The sequence below is a fragment of the Martes martes genome (genome assembly GCF_963455335.1).
Source record: "Martes martes genome assembly, chromosome: 10".
NCBI lineage: Eukaryota > Metazoa > Chordata > Mammalia > Carnivora > Mustelidae > Martes > Martes martes.
The window spans coordinates 15,644,434-15,669,601 of NC_137898.1; the positions used below are offsets into that span (position 1 = coordinate 15,644,434).

Below are 25,168 nucleotides of genomic sequence, written 5' to 3' on the forward strand. Positions count from 1 at the left end.
CCTGAGCCGAAGGCAGAGGCTTTAACCCACTGAGCTACCCAGGCGCCCCTGAAGGGATTTTTTTTTTTTTTTTTAAATAAAAAATGAGCTTGAGGTGCCTGGATGGCTCAGTCAGTTGAGTGTCTGACTTGAGCTCAGGTCATGGTCTTAAGGTCATGGGAGAGAGTACATGCTCCCAGCTCAGTGGGGAGTCTTCTTGTCCCTCTGCCCCTCCCCCTGCTCATGCTTTTATGCATGTGTTCTCTTTCTCTCAAACAAATAAATAAAATCTTTTTTATAAAATGAGCTTGATGCACAGGCTATTCAACAATCACAGAAAGATGGTCTATAATAACAGAAGTAAGTTTTACCAGTACATACATTCAAAATGAAAAAAAAAATGTGTTTTTATTATCTGACTGTGTCTTTGATGTCCTTATTTCTCAGGCTATGATGAGGGGATTCAACATGGGGATCACCACTGTGCAAACACAGATACCACTTTGTGTGCTCGGGGTTTTAGAGTTATGGCACACAGTAGAAGAGAATGGTGCTGTGGAAAATGCTGATGGCAGCCATGTGTGAAGCTGATAGGTCAAGAAGATTTTGTGGTGCCCAATTGCTGGATGCATCTGAAGGCAGGTGGCAATGAAGAACACATAAGACAGGAGAATGAAGAGCAGTGTGTTCACCTCATTAATAGTCGTGGCAGTGAAAAGAAGTAACTGGTTGAGATAAGACTCAAAACAAGAAAAAGACTTTAGTGGAGAGATGTAGCAGAAGAAGTGATGATTTTCAACCACAAAAAGATCATTTGAAAGCAGAACATGTGAGGATCAAGAGACATCCTACTCCCCGTGCATGTGATATGGCCACTAGTATGGAACAGGGTTTCTGGGACACAGAAACTGCATAGGGGAAAGGGTTGGGGATGGCCACGAAGCTGTCATATACCATTATAGCAGATAGAATTAGTGCAATAAGCACAAAGATGACTAAAAAACAAGTACATCATGTACCCTGAAAAAGCATTTTTACCTTTTTCTTCAAGTTTTTTTTTTTTTTTTAAGATTTTATTTATTTGGCAGAGAGAGCAAGAGGGCACAAGCACAGGGAACAGCAGGGGAGAAGGAGAAGCAGGATCCCCACTGAACAGGGAGCCTGAGGCAGGGCTTCATTCCAGGAACCTGGGATCGTGAGCTGAGCGGAAGGAAGGCAGACGTCCACCAGCTGAGCCACCCAAGCGCCCCTCTTCTTCAAGTTTTTATTTAATTTCCAGTTAGTTAACACACGGTATAATATTAATTTCAAGTGTAGAATTTAGTGAGTCATCACTTACATACAACACCTAGTGCTCTTCACAAGTGCCCTCCTTAACACCCTTCACACATTTAACGCATCCGCCCCACCCCTCCCCTCCAGCAACTCTCAGTTTCTCCTCTTTAGTTAAGATTCTGTGTTCTGGTTTGCTCTCTGTTTTCTTCCCTTACTATGATCACCTCTTTTGTTTCTTAAATTGCATGAGTGAAATTATGAAAATAATTCATATGAAAATATGAGTGAAATCATTAGATATTCATCTTTCCTTGATAGACTTATTCTGCTTACCATCATATATTCTATCTCCATCCAAATCACTGCAAATGGCAGTATTTCATCCTTTCTGATGGCTGAGTAATAGTCCATTTTACAGATATCCCACATTTTCTTTATCCATTTATCAGTTGGTGGGCAACAGGGCTCCTTCCATAATTTAGCTTGAAAAGGAAATACGTATGTTTTCTACAAGTAGGTTAGAATCCCAGTGACATGTGACAGTATTTTTTCCACGATGGAGAGTTAGAATGGAGAAACAAAATAAAAGCAAGCAAAAAACCAAAATGTGTGATGCGCGACCTAAGTCAGAAATGCGGGTACTGGTGGTAGTGGTTATTCAGTGATGGAAAGTTTGAAGAGGCACAAATGCAAGTGAACTAAAAGGAATCACTCAGAACTCTCTACTTCCTGGCTTTTCCCTCCACTCAAACACTATAGGCTACCCATTAACCCTTCCACCAGCCTCCATTTTGGAACACTGAGTTCTATTTAGAAAATATTTTCTAGGAAAACATTTTGGAGCTCAACAGTTTCCTGACAGCTTCTTTCACATCCTTGTTCCTCAGGCTATAGATGAGGGGATTCAGCATGGGGATCACTATGGTGTAGAATACGGTGGCCACCTTGTCAGTATCCACACTGTTGCCAGAACTGGGCCGGCAGTAAATGAAAAGAATAGTTCCGTGGAAGACAAGGATGGCTGTGAGGTGGGAGGCACAGGTGGAAAAGGCTTTGTGCCTTCCCTCTGCAGAGCGCATCCTCAGGATGGTGGTGAGAATAAGTGAGTAGGAAGTGAGGATGATCACGATGGTGGTGATCTCATTGAAGGTGGCCAGGATGTACAGCAGTAGTTCATTGACAGAGACATCAGAGCAAGCAAGTGATAAGAGAGGGGGCAGATCACAAAAGAAGTGGTTAATCACATTTGATCTGTAGGATGGGATCTCAAGAACTAAACACAAGTGGATCAGAGAACACAGCATCCCAGAGAGATAGCAGAAAGACACCAGCTCCATACAGAGATCCCGGGACATGGTGACCATGTACAGCAGTGGGTTGCAGATGGCCACAAAGCGGTCATAGGCCATCACAGCCAGCAGGAAGACCTCAGTGACCACACAGGTGCAAAACAAGTAGAATTGCACCATGCATCCCAGGAAGGAGATGGCTTTGTCCCTGTATAAGATATTGGACAGCATCTTTGGTACGATGATCGTGGAGTAGCAAAAATCCACAAAGGACAAATGGCTGAGGAAAAAGTACATGGGGGTGTGAAGGTGAGAGCTGACCTGAATCACTGCAATCATGCCTAGATTTCCCAAAACCGTGACTCCATAGATGAGAAGGAACAGCAGGAAGAGGAAAACTTTCAGCTCAGGTGCATCTGTTAATCCAAGAAGGATGAACTCTGCCATGGAGGTGCAGTTCTCCTTCTCCATGTTTCCACTTTATCGAGGTTGGAGAAAATATTAATAGTTACTCTCCATTATATGATCCCAAATTCATTTTTTGACTGTCTTCCAAAAAAGTATGATAACAAGTATGATAGCTAATGTTTTCAGTGAAGAAATAGGACATTGCTTTCCTGCAGGCATTGTGGCAAAGATGCACAAGACACCAGTTTACTTCACAGATCACACAAAGACATTCACATCCCGAACCGTTGATATGACTCCTTAAACGAGGCCTACACAATTCAGAGCTTGAAATTGAATCATTGGGAAAACATCAAACATTATTTAATTAGCCATATTGTTTTATGAAACTCAAATCCCTCTTTCCAAGCAGAATGTTTAATGAGTACTGGGAATATTGAGATCTCAGGAAATAATTTTTTAAAATACACAGAATTCTTCTGTTTTCCACAGAAATGATGAAAAGTCTATGTATTTAAGGTTGTTAATTCACAAGTGTTCATTTTTTTATCACTATGTTTTAGATGGAGAAGTAGCTTTTATGGTCCTTACTGGCATTTTTTCTGTAAATTTAACATAGTGATTTTGTTAATTATGCTATTCAATGCCAGCCATTGTTCAGGGAATTGGCCCTGGATTCAAACTTCTTATAACTATGACTCTGAAGCCTTATAATGACCTCTGACAAATACGTTCACTGCTTTAAATCTATTTGAAGAACTAATCAGAGATGTACCATGAAAGTCTTAAATGTTTAGTGGTGCATTGCCACATTATTTGTGACAGTAAAACTCAGAAAGAGTCAAACAAGAGGGAAATAGTCAAAGCTATGGTACCTTATATTATGCAAAACTATGCAGCTATTAAGGGGATATTTTTGAAGAACATTTAACGACCTGACAAATAACTATGATAAAATGGCAAGTTAAAAAACAGTAAGCCAGATGGCACAGATAGAACATTATATACATGTATACATAAGTTGCTTTGAGTTTTTAACGCTCATGAAATCCATGAAACCTAAATATTTTATTCTAATCATTTGAAAAAAAAATGTAGAAACTTGCCTTAATTCACGACATGGAGACACATTGATTATTCCTGGAGCAAACAGAGTCTACACTAAAATTCAAGGAGGTCAGGCATTTCCTCTGTCTTTTGTTTGTTAGTTTGTTTTTCAAAAAAGGTTTGAAATTTAAAATCATTTTTTTCAAATGATTTCAAAGAGGTAAAGCATATGTGCCTTAAGAAATCCTAATTTGAAAACAAATATTATTCTAATAATAGGGTTTTCTCTTTTCAGTAGCCAACAGAAGTCAGTTGTCTCTTTCTCAGTTCAACGTAGCATATAATTTTGAAAACCCCGCTCGTTTTCGAGACTAAAGGTGGAAAATCGAGCTGTTGATTACTATTTATAGAGAAGTGCCTCTTTAATCAGCAGTGATTTTGATCCCTCAGGGACATTGGGCTCTCTGAAGACATTATTGGTTTTGACAATAGAAAGGAGTGCTAGTGACATCTAGTGGCTAGAGACAAGGCTTGCTGCTGGACATGCTAAGATGCCCAAGGCAGCCCCAAACCCCGCCTCCCTTCACACACATACCAAGAACACATGCAAACACAAAAATAGTATGTGGCTCCAAAGGTCCATAGTTCCAAGGCTAGGACACCTGCTGTGGAAGGACATTTCTAAGTGTGGTGCCCAAGAATGAAATAATTCCTTTCCTTTCTGCTTCAGAGGTGGTCCCTAGTTCTGTGTCCCTCCACAAACAGTCCGGAGGACCCCTTCCTGCAGTTCTCAGCATCAGAGTGACTGTGAGGGGTATCTCCCTGCGGTCTTTGCCAGGTTCCGTGGATGGAGTCAGTGTGAGCGAGGGGAAAAAGAAAGGGGGGGGGGACAGACATTCTTCCCTACTTGCTTATACCCTTTTCCCTCTTATTCCAGCACCTATTACAAGGTATTTGGTCGTGCAGATTAGACTGTTTCCATTCCTCATTGAGACTGTTTCTCAATACACAAAGAAAAAAAAATGTTTTCATAAGGGAATAATCCAAACATGGCATTTCTTAAAATACTCTCTCATTAAAAAAGAGCAAAACACAGGTTTATTTTAATTTTTATTTATTTATTTAATTTCTTCTCAGTGTTCCAGAATTCATTGTTTATGCAGTACACCCAGTGCTCCACGCAATACGTGTCCTCCTTAATACCCACCACCAGGCTCACCCAACCTCCCACCCCTTCCCCTCCAAAACCCTCAGTTAGTTCCTCAGAGTCCACTGTCTAACATAGGTTTTTTAAAATATGTTTAATACTAGTGTCCTCCTCTACAGTTCCTTGTTCTCGTATACATGCCTACAATAACTTATTTTTTGAGAAAAAAAAAAAGAGAAAAATCTTCCAGCTTCCAGAAAACATCATTTAGTGGAGTGCAACTAACCTGTGTGTAAATATTGCTTCCTCCCTTTCTGAAGATGCTGTCATGGAAAGGTTTACGCTTTTGTGTGTATGTATCTCTGGGACTCATGTTCCTTAAGCTCCCCAAAATAATTACTGATATCTGTAGCATATAAATGAGATATCAAGAAAACCATACTATCCTGACACTCAAACAACTAATGACCCCTATGAAGTATAAACAAGAAGAAAGGCTATCCCAGCTTGGTACATATTACAATTAAATAAAGTTCCTTCCAGAGTTCATGATAAATTGCAGAGAAATGCATGCTGGATCCAAGCATTGCTCTGAGAACTGGGCATCATGCTGTAGTTATGAGATATATGAATACACCTTATAAACTTTGCCTGTGTTGTAGTCAAAAGCTCTTTCTTGGAAGGCATGGGGTCTGAAGTCAAACCCGGAATTCTGCCAAATGCCAGAAATGGGTGGGAATAACGAGCCTCCTTTACTGAGAATAGTAATAAATGCTCACATACACTGAACACTTTCTATGTCTTAGGTACTGTTCTGAATATAACTATTAACACATTTTGTTTATAAAAATAAGTGAAATCAGTATAGTTATGCACATTTACAATAAGGTGACTGAGACCCAGACTGTTTTAACTTGCCCAAAGTCACACCCAAAAATCGTGGATAAAATGAGGCCGTATGCTGCTTTTTGATCTGTGGCACCAATATGACCATGTGAGGAAGAGCAGAGCTTCTGACCGTGCTGGGACAGCATCTCCCTGCTGGATGCCAGACGCCATTAAACAGGACTGGCTCAAGGATTTCCCCAAGCTCTGCTCCTTTGCTGGCTGTAGAATGCCTCCTAAACCAAGGGGGTACAAACCACTGCCTGTGTTTGTACTCTTGCATATAATCACACATTTCAAGAACTCCATGGATGTAATTAGTTACAGATAATCAATTTTCAAATTTTCATTATCTTACATGCATTTTCCTAAGATGGATTCATCTGATAATTCCCTGAGTTTGAGGTATTTTTCTGGGTGTCTTTTCCACCTACCACTCATACCCTGTTGTCTCCTAAAACTCTGTCCATCCTGTCATCCAAAGTGAAGTTCAAACAATAGCTATTTTTTGAAGGCATTACTCTAAAACCCCAAAATGGACATGAACTTTTCTTTCTTTCAAACACTATGGCCTCCTTCACTGCCTTACTGTCAACACTGGATTTTGCATTCCTTGAACATGCAGACTGTGTCTCATTTTAACTGCTACTTGTACTTTTATGATATAAATTCACATGTTTATTGAGAGCCAAGTGTACTGCAGGTATAAGAAAGGGGAATTAAATTTATGTTTACTGAGATCATACAAAGTATTCCAGGTGATATCTATATTATTTTCTGGTCTTCACAATAAGATTAAGAGCTAGATTATGTTACAATTTTGTAGATTAAAAAACAAAGGTGAGAGATTTTTTTTTTTCCAGTAAGCAAGAGACAAGGGTAGTCTCTTTGAATCAAAATCCACGTCCTTCCCTTGTACATTAACTCTTCATTAATTTTAAAGTTACCTTTACAATCAACCTTCATATGGGCACACTGTATTTACATCTCAGGGATAAATGTTACTAAAATAATATGCTCAAAAAGAAAAGACTTTAGTGCCCATTAACTTGTTGACTGTACCCTTGACATCCTTATTTCTCAGACTGTAGATCAGGGGATTCAACATGGGGATCACCACGGTGTAAAACACAGATGCCACTTTGACTGTGTGTCTGGAGTTCTTGGTGTTAGGCACACAGTAAAGGAAGAGGATGGTCCCGTGGAAGATGGTGATGGCAGTCAGGTGGGAGGCACAGGTGGAGAAGGCTCTGCGTCGACCACTGGCCGAACGCATCTTGAGGATGGTGACAATGATAAATACGTAAGACAAGAGAATGATGAGCAGTGTGCTGACCTCATTGAAGGTGGCAAAAATGAAAAGCAGCAGCTGGCTGATGTAAGTATCAGAACAAGACACGGAGAGCAATGCAGAGAACTCACAGAAGAAGTGATTGATTGTGTTGAAACCCTGAAAAGATAATTTGATAGCAGAGCATGTGAGTATCAAGGAACATGCTACTCCCCATGTATATGATCCGACCACCAGCATGGCACAGAGTTTCCCGGTCATGGCAACTGTGTAGAGCAGAGGGTTACAAATGGCCACAAAGCGATCATAGGCCATCACAGCTAATAAAAAGGATTCAGTTACCACAAAGGTACAAAAGAAAAAGAATTGTACTACACATCCTGGAAATGAAATGGTTCTGTCTTCTACAGTCAGGTTTTCCAGGGCCTTGGGAGCAATGATGGAAGAGTAGCAGAAATCCACAAATGAGAGGTGGCTGAGGAAGAAGTACATGGGGGTGTGCAGTTTGGGGTTAATCTTGATTATAACTATCATCCCAATGTTCCCTACAACAGTTACACTGTAGATGGTCAGAAAAATCAAGAAGAGGGGGACTTGCAGCTCTGGATAATCTGAGAAGCCCAGGAGAGTGAATGTAGCCCCACTTTTATTTCTTTCTGACAGTAACATGATGGTTTCTGCTTGTCAGAATCTGAATTGGTCCTGAAAACAAAATTAAGGAGAGTGAGGATATGAGAAGTTTGCTTAGCTACCCCTTAGCAAGAGTAGAAAAGGAAGCAAAATATCTTTTCACAGTTTCTCTATGCTATGTGTTTATTATGCAAGGTATGCTAAATGTCTAAGGTTTGTTTTTTTTTTTTTTTAAGATTTTATTTATTTATTTGACAGAGAGAGAGAGATATCACAAGTGGGCAGAGAGGCAGGCAGAGAGAGAAGGGGAAGCAGGCTCCCCGCTGAGTAGAGAGCCCAATGCGGGGCTCAATCCCAGGACCCTGAGATCATGACCTGAGCCAAAGGCAGAGGCTTAACCCACTGAGCCACCCATGTGCCCCCAATGTCTAAGATTTTAAAACATGAAAATCACTTTTAAAATTTTCTTTAGGTAAAAAAGCAATACAATTACTAACTTAAAAATTTGTAAGTTCTCAACTGCAATATTTAATATTTACAAAGAAGAATATGAGATAAAGGGATTTATGGTTATTTTAAATCAAATCTTCCTATAGCACATTTAGCTGTCCTTGAACATTATAAATTCATAAACAGTATGGCTAGCATAATATGATTGATTCTGCTGGTCCTAAAAACAGTACAAAAATGAAAAATTTCCAAACAAATTAATTTTTTGTCATAGGTTCATACTGTGACATGAAGAATAAACACCCTCTTTGACCTTGACCGCAGGAACTTCTTGCAAGACAGGTCTCCAAAGGCAAGGGAAACAAAAGCAAAGATAAACTATTGGGCCATAATCAAGATAAAAAGCTTCTGCACAGCAAAGGAAACAGGCAACAAAACTAAAAGAGAACCTACAGAATTGAAGGAGATATTTGCAAATGGCATAACACATAAAAAGCTGGTATCCAAGATCCATAAAAAAACTTCTCAAACTCAACACCCCCCACCAAAAAAATAATCCAGTCAAGAAACGGGCAGAAGACATGAACAGACACTTCTCCAAAGAAGATACACAAATGGCTAGCAGACACATGAAAAAATGCTCCACAGCACTTGCCATCATGAAAATACAAATCAAAACCACAATGAGATACCACCTTACACCAGATAGTGAAAAGAAGGGACACATGTACCCCAATGTTCATAGCATCGATATCCACAATAGTCAAACAGTGGAAGGAGCGGAGATGTCCATATCAGCTGATGATTTATGTATATTGTATATATATATATGTAAACCATAAGATGTGGTTTATATATACAATGGAATATCACACAGCCATCAGAAAGGATGAGTACTGACCATTTGCATCGACATGGATGGAACTGGAGGGGATTATGCTAAATGAAATAAGTCAAGCAGAGAAAGACAATTAGTTTCACTCATATGTGGAATATAAGGAATAGCACAGAGGACCATAGGGGAAGGGAGTGAAGACTGAATGTGAAGAAATCAGAGAGGGAGACAAACCATGAGAGACTCTGGACTCCAGGAAACAAACTGAGGGTTGCAGAAGGGAGGAAGGTGGGGGAATGGGGTAACTGGGTGATGGCCATTAAGGAAGACAGGTGATCTGATGAGCACTGGGGGTTAAGCAACTAATGAATCGTTGAACACTACACCAAAAACTAATGACATACTATATGTTGGCTAATTGAACTTAAATTTAAAAAAATAAGAATAAACACCCCTAACACTTTATATTTGTGCCTTTATTTTTCATTTCATATAACACTTAAATCTTTTTCTTTCTGACTCAGTAAATCTGATATCCAAAATAAATTTTAATGAGTTTTTTCAGAGTAATCCTCTCAGCTGCTGGGCTCCTGTCAACCCTTCTGCATTGCTTGATGAATAATAAAATTATAATAGATGATAAATATAATAATGTCTACTTCCTTATTCTAGAGGTGACAAAACAGAAGCTAGAGAAAACTTGACTTTTCCAATGACATGTAAATAAGGATCAGTCTACACATCTGTGACTAGAGCCCTGATTGGAATCCTAGCCCATTCCTCCACATCAGACTCTGACCCATGTTCTAGATCTAGATACTAAGATATGTCCTTTATTAATGATCATACTAGTAATTATGACAAACCAGAGTCTTTGGACCTCTGGGAGAGAGTCTGCTGACAGTATTCAGACAACAGAGCTACACTAGAAAGTAGCAACAAGATGAAATGAGAGGGGCACCTGGGTGGCTCAGTGGGTTAAAGCCTCTGCCTTTGGCTCAGGTCATGATCCCAGGGTCCTGGGCTCTCTGCTGGGTAGCCTGCTTCCTCCTCTCTCTCTGCCTGCCTCTCTGCCTACTTGTGATCTTTGTCTGTCAAATAAATAAATAGAATCTTTAAAAAAAAAATTAAAAAGATGAAATGAGAATGGGATTTAGGAAAATATTTTTTCCCAGAAATAAGTAAGTGTAGTAAAGACAGATTTAGAAACTTTCCTTGCCTAGGATTCTCTCTCTCTCTGTCCATCTCTCCTCACCCTTCAAGACATGGAGGATATTCATTCTGTCCCAATATTATCTGTGAAGGAGGAAAAATTTAAAAGCTTGAGATAAGAATGCACTTTGAAGACATTTTAGGAGAAAATAGTAATACAAAAGAATCATCATATTTCTCCAGTTGGTGCTCACAACCTCTGAAATCCTTCCATACCAGGAAACTCTTTCTTTTTTTTTTTTTTTTTTAAGATTTTATTTATTTATGGTGGAGGTGTGGAGGTCTTGAGGTCATGAAATCAACAATTAAAATTCTCCCTCCCATGAAGGGAGAGGGAGAAGGAGACTCCATGCTGAGTGGAGAGTCTGAGAAGGGCTCGAATCCAAGACACTGAGATCATAATCTGAGCCAAAATCAAGAGTTAGATTCTTAACTGACTGAGCCACCCAGGTGCCCCGTATCAGGAACTCTTTTTTTTTTTTTTTTAAAGATTTTATTTATTTATCTGACAGACAGCGATCACAAGTAGGCAGAGAGGCAGGCAGAGAGAAAGAGAGAGGGAAGCAGGCCACGGAGCAGAGAGCCCAATGCAGGGCTCGATCCCAGGACCCCGGGATCATGACCTGAGCTGAAGGCAGAGGCTTTAACCCACTGAGCCACCCAGGTGCCCCCGTATCAGGAACTCTTAATCGTCTCTCCGGTAAGGTTACTTCTGGTCCCACAACCCAAGAAACACTTTTAGATGGTCCATCAATAAAGATCATCAATAAAGATCATATTGGAGACTGAGAACTCAATGACCTTCTTTGTCCCTACATTCATATATCTGAATATTAAAGACAATCTCAAAAGACAATCTGTCATGAAGACAGACATTCTAATTATCACATTTTTTTTGTTTAACACAATATTTTTTTAAATTTTATTTTTTTAAATTTTATTTTATTTTTTCAGTGTTCCAAGATTCATTGTTTATGCACCACATCCAGTGCTCCATGCAATACTATTTAACTCATCTAAAACATTTAAGAAGTTATTTTAAACCAATGTTCCATTTAATGTGATGGTCCTGGTATCCCAAATGCTATTATTAAATTGTTGGTAAAAATATCCTGTATCACTGAATCCAAGAAACATAAGAGCTGTAATCTTCTTACCTGTTTTTCCCCCATTTTGTTGTAATTTTTGCTTAGAGACATGTGTTTCCTGTTTTATAATCTTAATTAAAGCTGGTCCCTTTCAATTTTTTTCACAATAGAGTCTGTTCCAACTCTGCTATTTTCATTTTATTTAAATCTTCTCTATTCTACCGTGCCTATTTATTCAGTAAACATCCCCAGTTTTCACATTTCTTCTATTCTCCCACCACAGGTACTCCTTGTTCATATGAGCGAGCCCCTCTAACACAAAACTGCGTGAATAAATGCACTTTCTCTTCCTTGAATGTTTAGATATGTTACTCTTGCAGTGACTAAATATTTCTCAAGAACTATCTAGATCTAAAGGGTAAATTTCCACCTCCCATGTTGTTTTATAGATATCCTACACTGAAGTTTATATCAATCTGTCTCTAGAATCTTGAAACAAACCTGCTGATGGCACATGTAGGGCCTCTCCTGGCTGGGGCTGATGGATACACGCTTATATCTATAGTACAACCTTTGGGATATGAACTCTAGGGATTATGTCTTGCCCATTCTCTTGAGGTCATGAAATCCACAATTAAAATTAATCACCTTTCTCTGATGTAATTCTTAAAAACCTGGAGAATCACTGGGAACATTTCAGGTAAAAATTTTTATTTTATTTATTTTTAAAGTTTTTTTTTATTTATGTGTGTGAGAGAGAGAGAGAAAACACAGAGGGAGAGTGAGAGGAAGAAGCAGACTTCCCAATGAGCTGAGAGCTCAACATGGGGCTCAATCCCAGGACCCTGAGATCATGACCTGAGCCGAAGGCAGATGCTTAACTGACCAAGCCTGCCAGGCACCCCCAAAACTTATATTTTAAAATCACTTCCTCAACCTCTGATTACTCCCATACCATCTTGCAATTATCAATATTATGGAATTATAAAAATCCTCCTTACCAAATACTGAGTGACAACTATATGCTGGGCATAACCCTCTTCCTACCATCCACTCTAACCTGTTGGGTAAGTGTGAAGATTTATGTTTTAGGTCTTTATGATTCATTGAGAATTAAAGCAGAAATATTTACAAAGTTAAGTATCAAGTTGAGAAAATGACCTAGCCCCTTCGAAATCTTGTCCTATTCTATTACTTTTTCCCACCTCTGCCTCCTGCAGCTAGTCTGACCTCCTTGCTTTTGTCCCTTGCTTTGTTGTTGTTGTTGTTGTTGTTGTTGTTTTAATATTACCCACTCCTTCTCTATGGTCTTTTCTACCCATGTTTCCTGCACGCTGAAATGCTTTCCCTTAAGTTTTTGTTCAAATACCTTTTCAGTGAAATCTTCCAGGAACTTAACTATTTTCCTGCAGGACCCACTCCATTGCCTAATTGAGTGTTTAAAGTACTTCACACGGTTCAAATATATTTTAACCTTATTTATTTCTTTTTATTGTATATTGCTTGTTTTCCCCTACTAAGATAAAATTTCCAGGAAAGCAGAGACGGTTCATTGCTTTGCTCACTAATATATTCCGAGCTCCTAGGTGAATGACTAACATAAAGTCAGTGTACCATGAATTTTTATTGAATAATAAATATGACTTTCCAAAGGAACTGGAATAGAGCCAAACTACCAGAACTATGAGGAATTTCAGTGCAGAGAGGAGAGAGTTCACAAAGAATAAGAATGTTTCAGAAGTAATTATTGAAATGGTGGAGTCAAAATAAAACAAAACATAAACAAACCTAAATAAATGTCCACTCCACTGAACTTCCTATCTCTAATCAGGTTTATTATAACAAAAATCTTGAAATTTTCAAGATCATGTACCGCATGGTAAAATTTTATATAGATATACACATCTTTTTTTCCCCAAATTTTCATTTAAAATCTAGTTAATTAACACATAGTGTCCATATAGTGTAATACTGGTTTCAGGAATAGAATTTAGCAATTCCTTACTTCCATGTAACACCCAGCGCTCATCATAACAGGTGCTCTCTGTAATACCCAACACCCATTTGGTCCGTTCCCCACCTACCTCCCTCCATCAACCCCCAGTTTGTTCTCTATCATTGAGAGTGTCTTATGGTTTGCTTCCCTCTTTTTTTTTTTTCCCTTCCCACATGTTTAGCTGTTTTGTTTCTTAAACTTCACATATGAGTAAAATCATATGGTATTTGTCTTTCTCTGATTGACTTATTTTCCTTAACATAATACACTCTAGCTCCATCCATGTCAATGCAAATGGCAAGATTTCTTTTTTTGTTTTTTATGGCTGAGTAATATTACATTGTATATATATATATGTATATATATATATATATATATATATATATATATATGCTACCTCTTCTTTATCCATTCATCATTTAATGGACATTTGGACTCTTTTCATAGTTTGGTTATTTTTTATAATGCTTCTATAAGCATTGGGGTTCATGTACCACTTTGGATCTATATTTTTGTGTCCTTTAGATAAATAGGCAGTAGTGCAGTTGCTGAATCACAGAGTAATTCTACTTTTAACTTTTTGAGGAACCTCTATAGTGTTTTCCAGAGTGGCCTCACCAGTTTACATTCCCACCAACAGTGTAGGAGGGTTCCTCCTTCTCTGCATCCTTGCCAACATCTGTTGTTTCCTGTATTGTTAATTTTAGCCATTCTGACAGGTGTGAGGTGCTATCTCATCATGGTTTTGATTTGTATTTCCCTGATGGTGAGTGATGTGGGCATCTTTCCATGTGTCTGTTAACTATCTGTATATCTTCTTTGAAAAAAATGTCTACTCATGTCTTCTGCCCATTTCTTAACTAGATTGTTTTATGGATATTGAGTTTGATAAGTTCTTTGTGATTTTTGATACTAATCCTTTGTCAGACATGTCATTTGCAAATATCTTCTCCCATTCCATAGGCTGCCTTCTAGTTTTCTTGATTGTGTCCTTGGCTGTACAGAAGCTCTATCTTGATGAAGTCTCCATAGTTCATTTTAGCTTTTGTTTCCCTTGCCTCCAGCTATGGGTCTAGTAAGAAGTTGCTGTGGCTGTGGTCACAAAGTTGGCTGCCTGTGCTCTCCTCTAGGATTTTGATGGATTCCTGGCTCATATTTAGATCTCTCATCCATTTTGAATTTACTTTTGTGTACGGTGTAAGAAAGTGGTCCAGCTTCATTCTTCTGCGTGTGGCTGTCCATTTTCCCCAACACCACTTATTATTGAAGAGACTGTCCTTTTCTCCATTGGATATTCTTTCCTGCTTTGTTGAAATTTAGTTGACCATAGAGTTGTATATATACCATATCTTCTTCATCTCTTCAATAAATGGACATTTAGGCTCTCTCCATAATTTGGCTATTGTTGATAATGCCGCTATAAATATCAGGGTGCATGCATGCCTTCAAATCAATATTTTTGTATCCTTTGGATAAATACCTAGTAGTGTCATCACTGGATCATAGGGTAGTTCTATTTTTAACTTCTTGAGGAACCTGCATACTGCTTTCCAGAGTGGCTGCACCAGTTTGTATTCCCATCAAGTGTAAGAGGGTTCCCTTTTCTCTGCATCCTTACCAACACCTGACATGGATGAAGCTAGAGGGTATCATGCTAAGCAAAATAAGTCAGCCAGAGAAAGAGAAATACCATATTATTTCATTCATATGTGGAATTTAAGAAACAAAACAGAGGAACACAGTTGGGGGATAAAAGAAGCAAACCAGGATACAGACTCTTAACTGTAGAGAACAAACAGAGGGTTACTGGGTGGCAAATAAGTGATGGGTGTTCATGAATGCACTTGCAATGAACTCTGGGTAGTCTATTTGAATGTAGAATCACTAAATTCTATACCTGAGACTTAAATTACACTGTATGGAAATGGAATTCAAATAAAAACTTGAAAAAATATACACTCAGTTTTATTATGCATCTCAATAATTCTGCAATTGAGGTGATGTTCTCTGCTGTCTAAACCTGCTTGCAAAATTATAACTTGGATATTTCAAGGTGACATTATTTATGGCAGAAAGGAAAAGAAGGAGACCTACTTGGGTATATCTGTGGGTGTCCTTTAAAGCCCTATTTATGCCACTATGTTGGTATTTCTTAGAAAGATAAAATATCAGATGACATTTGTTGAGTACTTCTGTAGTACATTTTCACTAAAAAAAAAAAACACTGAGTAATTTCAGGTCTGCAGAAATAATCTGAGACAATAAAACATAAAAAAGACTTATTTGTGAAATTTTAAAACTTTAAGTCTTTGGGACGCCTGGGTGGCTCAGTCCATTAAGCATCTGTCTTTGGCTCAGGTCATGTTCCCAGGGTCCTGGGATAGAGTCCCGCATTGGGCTCCCTGCTCAGTGGGGAGCCGGCTTCTCCCTCTGCCTGCTGCTCCCCTGCTTGTGAGTGCTCTCTCTTTCTCTTTCTCTTTCTCTGACAAATAAATAAATAAAATCTTACAAAAATTAAGTCTTTTGAAAATATTCAAGGAAACAAAAATGTGAAAATATGTACCCATGCCAAAATAGCACCTCACAAAAATATATTCTTAAAAATTCCACACACATTTAGCTGTTACAAGGAATTTCCCTTTCTTATGAAAACAGTGTATTATGTAACATTATGTTGCATATATTATGTAACAGTTCTGTGTGTGTGTGTGTGTGTGTGTGTGTGTGTTCAGGCACATGTGTACTTACATGTATGTGTGTTCAGGTAATTTTGTGCAAAAATTGGACCATTTGTGGAATGTTGCATGTCCCTCATTTGGTTTACTGCTTTGTTTGGTGTCTTTTGACTTGTTCCTGATCCAGCTCTTTAAAACTGATACACCAAGAAATATTACTAGTTTTGGTCACTCTTGTAGTTTCCGTTAGGCAAGAATTCTTCATATGTGGTTCTGACGACTCCCATTGCATCAAATTTCAAAGCACCTGTTCACTGATTATCTGACTCCTAGTGATTCTCAGTGTGATCTTTGAACTCAGGTAGTGTTAGCTAGATTACTTCATTTTAGCATTTCCCACCAACATTTTGCTTAATGATTTTAATACTTATTGAAGCCATTGCCTTGATCCATAATTTTTATTCAGAGCTCAGAAATAGTGATTTTCTAATTCCATCCTATTTTCTACTTTCATTCTTTCTGAATTTCCCCTCATAGACCATTAGGTGACCCCAAAATACAATTCATAAAGGAAAGACAGAATAAATATTTATCTCTCTATTTACCAGTTTTAAGAGTAATACCTTGAACCCCCCAACAACCTTTAATAGTAGTCAATGACTTTTTTTTTAAGTATCTAGATTTTAATTTTTAGGCTTAAACACATTTGATGGCTTTAAATTAATTGCAGTCAATATTTATTTGCATGTCAACTATAAGCTAGTTGGAGCCATTTCAAATCGCCTCCTATGTCTCTTTGAAATGATCCAACTAGCTGTTAATACCATTCTTGCTTTCTGGAAAATCAAGTTGCTCAACGTTCATTAAATCTCTGCCTCGGACTTCAAATCAGCTATTTGTCTAAACAAACAAACAAACAAACAAACAAAAAAACCTACCACCACCACCAACAACAACAAAAAAAACAGTTCTGTTTAGAAAGCAAATATTTCCTTTCAGAGAAATTTGGGGAATAAGGACACTCATTGCTACTGAGTTGTCATTATTGGTGGTATTATTTAGAAGAGCAAAAATAAATAAATAAAAATTAAAATTAAAAAAGTAGTTTCTATCTATATTTCTAATTCAAATTAAGATGAAAAGTTTTTTTTTACTTACCTTTTCATACTTTAGAGCTGTAATTTTCCCTCATGCTGATAACTTTTGTTCCAATGGTGTTTTAATAGTTACTTATGTATATTAAAATAAACATCGTATATAGTGGGAAGGTATACTCAAAGTGCTGTCCTTTAGAAAAAATGTTTACACCGTTTGATCATGTTTCAGATATTATAAACAGATTCATTATCTGTTTTCAAGTTTTAAATATTTATTTTTACTTTTTTAGCTAAATATATGTCTTTTAAGACATGTCCAATATCTAATTTCCCCGAAGTCAAAGCTAAAGTAGGGGTGCTTGGGTGGCTCAGTGGGTTAAAGCCTCTGCCTTCAGCTGGGGTCATGAGCCCAGAGTCCTGGGATAGAGCCCCTCCTCCCCACCCCCCTGCCTCCAGCTCTCTGCTCAGCAGGGAGCCTGCTTCCCTTCTTCTCTCTGCCTGCCACTCTGCCTACTTGTGATCTCTGTAAAATAAATAAATAAAATCTTAAAAAAAAATAAAAAGCTACAAAAGTACATTCCTCAAAGTTTCCTTTCACCTCTTCCTATTTTTATTAATTTTGTTTTCTTTCCCTCATCTAGAAAAAATTTTCTATGTCTTGTCTTTATTCCTTTAAGAAAATGAACTGGAGAACATGGAAATTGTCCTTCACAACAATAAATAGAAACGTTCCTCTTTCCATTTTCATGACCCGAAACTTTTTATTATGACACATAGGTTACTCAGCTACCTTTATGCTGGATTGCATCCTATATGTTGTTATTATAAATAATGCTAGTGAGTATATCATTTACAGTTTATCTGCTACTGTCTTTGGGAATGATTCCTAGAACCATCAATGTTAGAAGAGGATGAGTGTGTATGTAAGGTTGCTTGTAGCTCCTATCATGTGAAACATGTGATTTTCCTGACCAAATGTATAAAATGTCTATTTCCCTGCAGATTCACTTACCTGATATATCATTAAACTTTAGGATTTCTGTCCTTCTAATAGGTGAGAAGTGATACCTCAGGGCAGATTTGCTTTGCATTTCTATTAGTTTGAGGCTAAAAAAGAATCCTCAAATATTTAAAGGGTATTTTTTATTCCTTTTATATAGACTACTTAATTATATTTCATGTCAACTTTCCTTTAAGACTGTCATTTTCTTCTCTACTATATGTGATATAAGTAGTGACTTTTTCTCAGTTTTGTCATTTTAATTTCCTTTATGTTGTTTTGCCAAGAAGTTTTGTATATTCATGTAATCCAAGTTTCAAACTTGCTTTTAGAACTCTCTTTTGGTGTGTGAAATAAGGAAGAGATCTAGTTTTATCTTTTTCTTCATGTGGTTCTCTATTTGTCCCAATATGACACTGCTTTTAATAATAATGACTTTAAATTTAGCCATCCTATTACCATTTAATTTAATTTTTAAGGTGTTTGTTACCAGATATTAGTTCTTGTTTAGTCACTCATATAAACATTAGAACAGAAACTTTGAAATATGATTCTTCAGTATGCCCAAATACATATGAACTAGACTAGATAATGCTTGTAGAGATTTCCAGACCTGATAATACTGAGAATGCAGCCTTCTGAGTAATCCTATCCAAGCATAATGAAAGAATATTGAAATGACTCTAGAGATTGTCCCAGACAATCTAAGAGAAAATGAACTTCTGTGACCTCTCAGACTAATAGCCTTGATAATACTGTGAAAGGACACTAGATTTATAGTCAACAGAGTTGAGACCCTTTCATCATAGATCAATCATTTCAATCATTTCTAGACTAATTTCTTGAAACTCTGTGTCATTATTTACACAACAGATATAATTGTCCTTGCCCTGGGTACTTCTCAACACAAGCTGTTTGAAGTGTAAGACCATCCATTCATAGAATTCATAAAGCCCAAGGTGTCAGAAAAGAATCAGCACCCTCTCCTTTTATCACACAGCATATCCATCTGCATCTCCCAAAAAAGACAGTGCTTTAGTGACTACACACACATAACTTTAAAGGCAAGTAACTATGATCTCTCTGAAATAAGGAATTTGAGAGGAAGGCAGGGGTCGTGGTGGGTAGAGAGGGAAAAAAATGAAACAAGATGGGACAGGGATAGGAGACAAATCATAAGAGACTCTTAATCTCAGGAAACAAACTGAGGGTTGCTTGGCAGGGGGATGGATAGGGTGACTGAGTTATGGACATTGGGGAGGATATATGCTTTGGTGAGTGCTGTGAATTGTGTAAGACTGATGATTCACAGATCTGTACCCTTGAAGCAAATAATACATTATATGTTAATTAAAAAAAAAAAAGGCAAGTAACTAGTCTTCATATGTAGTAACAAATCAGAAAGGCATTTTCTATGGCAAGTTAACATGATCCTTCAGTACCTTTATTCCCCACATGGAATCATCTCTTGGCCTTTGTAATATTTTATGTGTTTGCTTTTAGGCAATTTGAAGAAATAGAGGCTTTATGAATCAAAATCCAAATTATCTTGCATCTTCAGGGGATTTGAGTTTACTGATTCACAATATAGTAACATTAAAGTCATTTAAAAAACTTCCTGCAAATGTATGCTAAAGGTTTTACAAGCCTCTGTTCCCATTGTTCATTGGGATTAAAAACATCTGTTGAGATTAGTTCAGTGGAATGGGACTTTTGTGTCTATTAATTTCCGGAGGGCATCCTTCACATCTTTATTCCTCAGGCTGTAGATCAGAGGATTCAGCATAGGGTTGACCACTGTGTAAAATACAGAGGCCACTTTGACAGTGTGCCTGGAGTTCTTGGAGTTGGGCACACAGTAGAGGGAAAGGATGGTCCCGTGGAAGATGGTGATGGCAGTCAGGTGGGAGGCACAGGTGGAGAAGGCTTTGCGACGCCCGCTGACAGAGCGGATATTAAGTAGAGTCACAAAAATAAAAATGTACGAAGTGAGGATGATCAGGAGTGTACTCGCCTCATTGAAAGTGGCAAAGCCAAAAAGCAGCAGGTGGGGAATGAGTCTGTCAGAGCTCGAGGCAGCAAGGAGAGCAGTATATTCACAGAAAAAATGGTTGATTATGTTATGTCCGGAAAAGCTTAGCTGGAGAGCATAACAGAGGAGTACCAAGGGACCAAACATACCCCAGAGATATGAGCCAGACACTAGCAGGGCACAGAGTCGCTGGGACATGACCACTGTATACAGCAGAGGGTTACAGATGGCCACGAAGCGGTCATAGGCCATCACTGCCAGCAGGAAGGATTCTGTCACCACAGCGGTGCACGACAGAAAGTATTGCAACATGCAGCTAAAGTAGTAGATGCTTTTATCTGCCATGACCAGGTTCTCGAGCAGCTTGGGAGTCACAACGGAAGAGTAACAAAAATCGACCAAAGAAAGGTGGCTGAGGAAAAAATACATGGGCGTGTGAAATTTGGGGTTAATCTTGATGATTACTATCATCCCAAGATTTCCTACCACAGTGATAATGTACATGATCAGAAACACGAGGAAAAGAGGTATCTGAAGCTCTGGGTAATCGGTGAAACCCAGGAGGGCGAAGGTTGTCTCCACACTCAGATTTCTTACCGCCATCACCACAGTGCCCTCGAAAGGAGGGGAGGGGGGCAGGGTACAGGAAGAGGTTGTTTCTGTCAGAGAGAAACTTAATGGAGTTAGTGACAAAAATACTTGATGCTTTATGGTACATACAAACACACACACACACACACACACACACACACACACACACACACGGAGAGAGAAGAGAGAGAGAGAGAAGCAAGAGTTATCGATCTTAGTTTCTTCCATACAGAACGTGCCTCATGCAGATCTCCTATGGATGTAACTGGGTCTCTGAGCTGAATCTCTGAAATGTCTCTGAATTTTTACTGCGTTTTGTGTTTCCTTAGGAAATAATTACCAGGGGTGCCTGAGTGGCTCAGTCAATTAAGTGTCTGCTTTCAGCTCAGGATGGTCTCAGGGTCCTGAGATCAAGTCCCACATTGGCCTTCCTGCTCAGCGGGGATCCTGCTTCTCCCTCCCCCTCTGCCCCTCTCCCTGCTCCTTCTCTCTTCCTCTCACTGTCTCTCAAACAAGTAAATAAATAAAATCTTAAAAAAAGAAAAAATTACCGTATTGCAGTGTGTACATTCACACATTAGCTAATGGGGTAACATGTATGTAACTGATAGTAAATGTTTGCATATAAATGCATAAACTAGTGAAAGAGTCTTAAAAATCATGCAGTGGTTGCCCCAGAACTTATATTGCTACAATAACTTGCCTGTATACACAAATCAATAAACTCATTAAGAAGATATGTTTCTATTCTAAGGTCAAAGCAAAATATTAGAGAAATCTAGGAAAACAGCATTACAATCCCGTTTTAACACCTTTTGTTTAGTAAAGGCTACTTCTCTCCCTGAATGGATTAGCTCCTGAGGGGTTTCAGAAAGACAATGCTTCCTTTTGATTTCTGAAGAAGGTTTATTAGGTTTATGCCAGAAGGCTTAGTTTCCCTTAGAGCCCAGACATTATATAGATAAGTCTATGGTTCCCAAGATTTATCAGGTAGGAATCTCTTAAAACCAACTCATTTGTGAAAGTTTAAATGCCAGTTTCATGTGCACTTAAAGAAGAAGTGAATAAATATCCATTTCCAGCTGGTAAGTTCATTCTATTCTTTGTAAAACGGCTGGAAATTGACTTAAAGCTGAATATTTCCATAAGGATTAACCTTTCTTTAATATTGTTGGGTTCACAATTGGATAGCATTTACTGAGACTTAACATGAAAAGTAAAATAAAAGAAGACCCTCGTTACCATATCAGGAAAATAATAATCCCACAGTTTCATAGAAAACCTGAATAAACTTACCTACTACAGAGAAACAGGCCACCACCCCCCTGTTTCTCTGTAAGCTGAGTATGACTGGGCCACCAAGGCTGTTGTATCAAACACTTTAGCCCTAGGGACTCAAACTCTGGAGAATCACGAGCAACTCATTCCTCTCAAGCATCAAAACAGGTAATTAAGGCAAATGCCAGGTGTCATGTACAATTGTTAATGATTAAAATTTCCTCAAAATTACATGGAAAAATTGCAGCTTCAAATTGACTACCAGGCTTTGGTGGCAGGTAATTAAAATGCCCTCTGGATGAATAAAACTAAGGTGAGGTATTATTTTCCTAATCCTACCTCATCTACACCAAAATTCAGTGGGCTCCTTGATTTTGTAGGGCACATATACTAATTTTAGGCAAGTTACAAAAACCCATCTACAAAGCTACTCAAAAGTCTGTCCATTTTGAGTGCATCCCAGATCAAGAGAAAATTCTATTAAGTCCAGTCCTCTGTGCCAGCTGCTGTGTTATTTGGGCCATATGACCCAGCATATGTAATTGTCATTGGTGTATATTTGCAAATAACAAATTATGTAGAATTTTGGATGAGGCTTTATAGTGAATTACAAATCAGACTTTTGGGATTTTATTTTATTTTATTTTATTTTTTAAAGATTTTATTTATTTATTTGACAGACAGAGATCACAAGTAGGTGGAGAGGCAGGCAGAGAGAGAGGAGGAGGAAGTAGGCTCTCGCTGAGCAGAGAGCCCGATGCGGGGCTCGATCCCAGGACCCTGGGATCATGACCCAAGCCGAAGGCAGAGGCTTTAACCCACTGAGCCACCCAGGCGCCCAGACTTTTGGGATTTTAAAGCAAAGCATTGACTCCCTTTGCAGATAACTATTCACCTTCTTAAAAAGAGCTTCTGGTTTGTTCATGGACCCTGATAGAGACTGAATGATCTGACAATAGGCTACCAAGTTACCATTCAGTCCACACCTGTCATCACAAACTGGATGTTGTCTGACTCACCAACACATAACATAACAGCACTCCTGTTCCTGAAGACAGAAGTGAATGCAGGAGCAAGTGATCCAGATACCTACAGTCCGTACTCCTGTTGTATTGCTTTCTCCTTCAAAGCTTGAACTTGCAGCCTCATGACGTATTCCCTATGACAACCCAAATATGGAAGAAAATGCTAGGCCTTATTTTCAGATGATTCTACACAGCATGCTGGCACCACACACACACACGCACACACACACACACACACATGCACGCACATATACACATACACACACACCATTGTAGCTCTATAGTCCCGCCCTGGAGTGTTCCTGAAAAACAACATTGAAGGAAAGTTCATCTAATATTCAGAAATTCAAAAAGTATGCCTGGGACATTGGAATAGTCTTTATACTTGGTATGGGCCAGCTTTGTTGTCAATTCTTTAGAGGGTTGGAAGAATCACCTCCAAAATGTGTTATGTGCATTAAATCTGAAACCAGGAAACATTGCTATTTCTCCAATAATTTGTGAGACCCAAAACTGGTGGGTCCAGGGTGGAAATGGAGGTGGCTCTTCTGTGTATTATCCTTATTGATCCACCTGCTAAATCTGTTTCCAGTAAGAAACCATGACTCTGAGTACTTTAGAGGAGTAATGTTTCTACTAGGGAACACAGTGATGGATCCATGAAGCTGGAATCGTGACTTCTTTAACCCCCTCCATAATAACAATCAAATAAAAAATGCAGTGGGAACGAAGGCATGTAGATTCCGGAGGAGAGGCACGGAGATGCCTTACAGCTTCCACTTCCAGTCTTTACACGCTGTACTGAGATCACCATATAAGGAAGCCAGCATAACCTACCAGCAGATGAGAGACTGTGAGAGAAACTGAGGCACTCCAGCCAGGTCAGCACCAAGTCACCCAACAAAAGAGTGACTTCATTTACAGTTTTAAGCCCCAGCAGAGCTCCCAAGTGATTGCAGCCACATGACGAACCAAAGTGAGACTGGCAGAAGAATCCTGCGGTCAGGGGCACTTTGATTTCAGCTCAGGTTATGATCCCAGGGTCGTAAGATCAAGCCCCACATCAGGCTCCATGCTAGAGCATGGAGCCTGCTTAAGATTCTCTCTCTTTCTAGAGAGAGAGAATGGCATGTGGTTTATGACACAAGAGAGAACAGTAGAATCCCTCACCTTTTGTCCACTAAATAGACCCCTAAACAATTTCTACCTTTTCTACCCTTTTTCTCATCTCACAGCTTGTTCTCAACATCAGCCAAGGTTTTTCTTTTAAAATTTTAGTCAGACCAAATCACTCTTGTAAACCCCTGTGGTGTTTCCCCATTTCACTCAAAATAAAAGCCAAAGCTCTTAAAATGTACTACAAAGCTCTGCTTGATCACGTTTCCTGTCTTTCTGACTTCCTATCCTGCTGTTCTTCACCTGGCTCACTCTTACAGGAAATTTGTCTGCAAAGATTTGAATGATTCAGAGAAATTTTAAAAGGAGAGTATATTAGGAGCACAAGAATGATGAACACTTTATTTCTTTCAGGGTTTCATATGTTTACAAAATTGTGCTTGTTATAAAGTTTGTGCAGTTATTAAAATTTCATAATTAAAATCTTTTATTTAACATGATCAAAATGATTTTAATAATTATTCAAATTGTTGTCAATGGAAGAAAAGAGAAACGAGTTCATTCTATAGGCTCTCTACGGACTCCACACCCAGACATGAGTCCACACCAACTGAACTTCACTTAAAATAAAATCTGTTGGTTAAAGTTTTGCTACCCAGAGTCTGGTCCAATGCCTAGGATCACCAACATCACTTGGATGTCTATTAGAAATGGAGAATCTTGGGCCCCTCACATGCCCACTGCATCCAAATCAGCACTTGATAGCACCTCAGAAAATTTGTGTGAATAATAAAGTTTGAAAATCACTGGTGTTGATACTTT

General features: G+C 38.5%; 2 protein-coding genes across 2 annotated transcripts; both read right to left on the reverse strand.

Annotated features, from left to right (window-relative positions):
- Positions 1–2,078: 2,078 nt before the first annotated feature.
- LOC308350732 (uncharacterized protein) lies at positions 2,079–7,990 on the reverse strand (the record flags this gene model as incomplete). Its single annotated transcript, XM_080816240.1, has 2 exons — positions 2,079–3,021; positions 7,059–7,990. The coding sequence occupies 2 exons, from the start codon at positions 7,988–7,990 to the stop codon at positions 2,079–2,081; spliced, it is 1,875 nt and encodes a 624-aa protein (XP_080672366.1).
- A 12,010-nt stretch (positions 7,991–20,000) lies between these two features.
- On the reverse strand, positions 20,001–20,939 carry LOC308351099 (olfactory receptor 5D14; the record flags this gene model as incomplete). The annotated part of the gene is made up of 1 exon (XM_080816578.1): positions 20,001–20,939. One exon carries the CDS (start codon positions 20,937–20,939, stop codon positions 20,001–20,003), a length of 939 nt encoding a protein of 312 aa, XP_080672704.1.
- Positions 20,940–25,168: the final 4,229 nt, after the last annotated feature.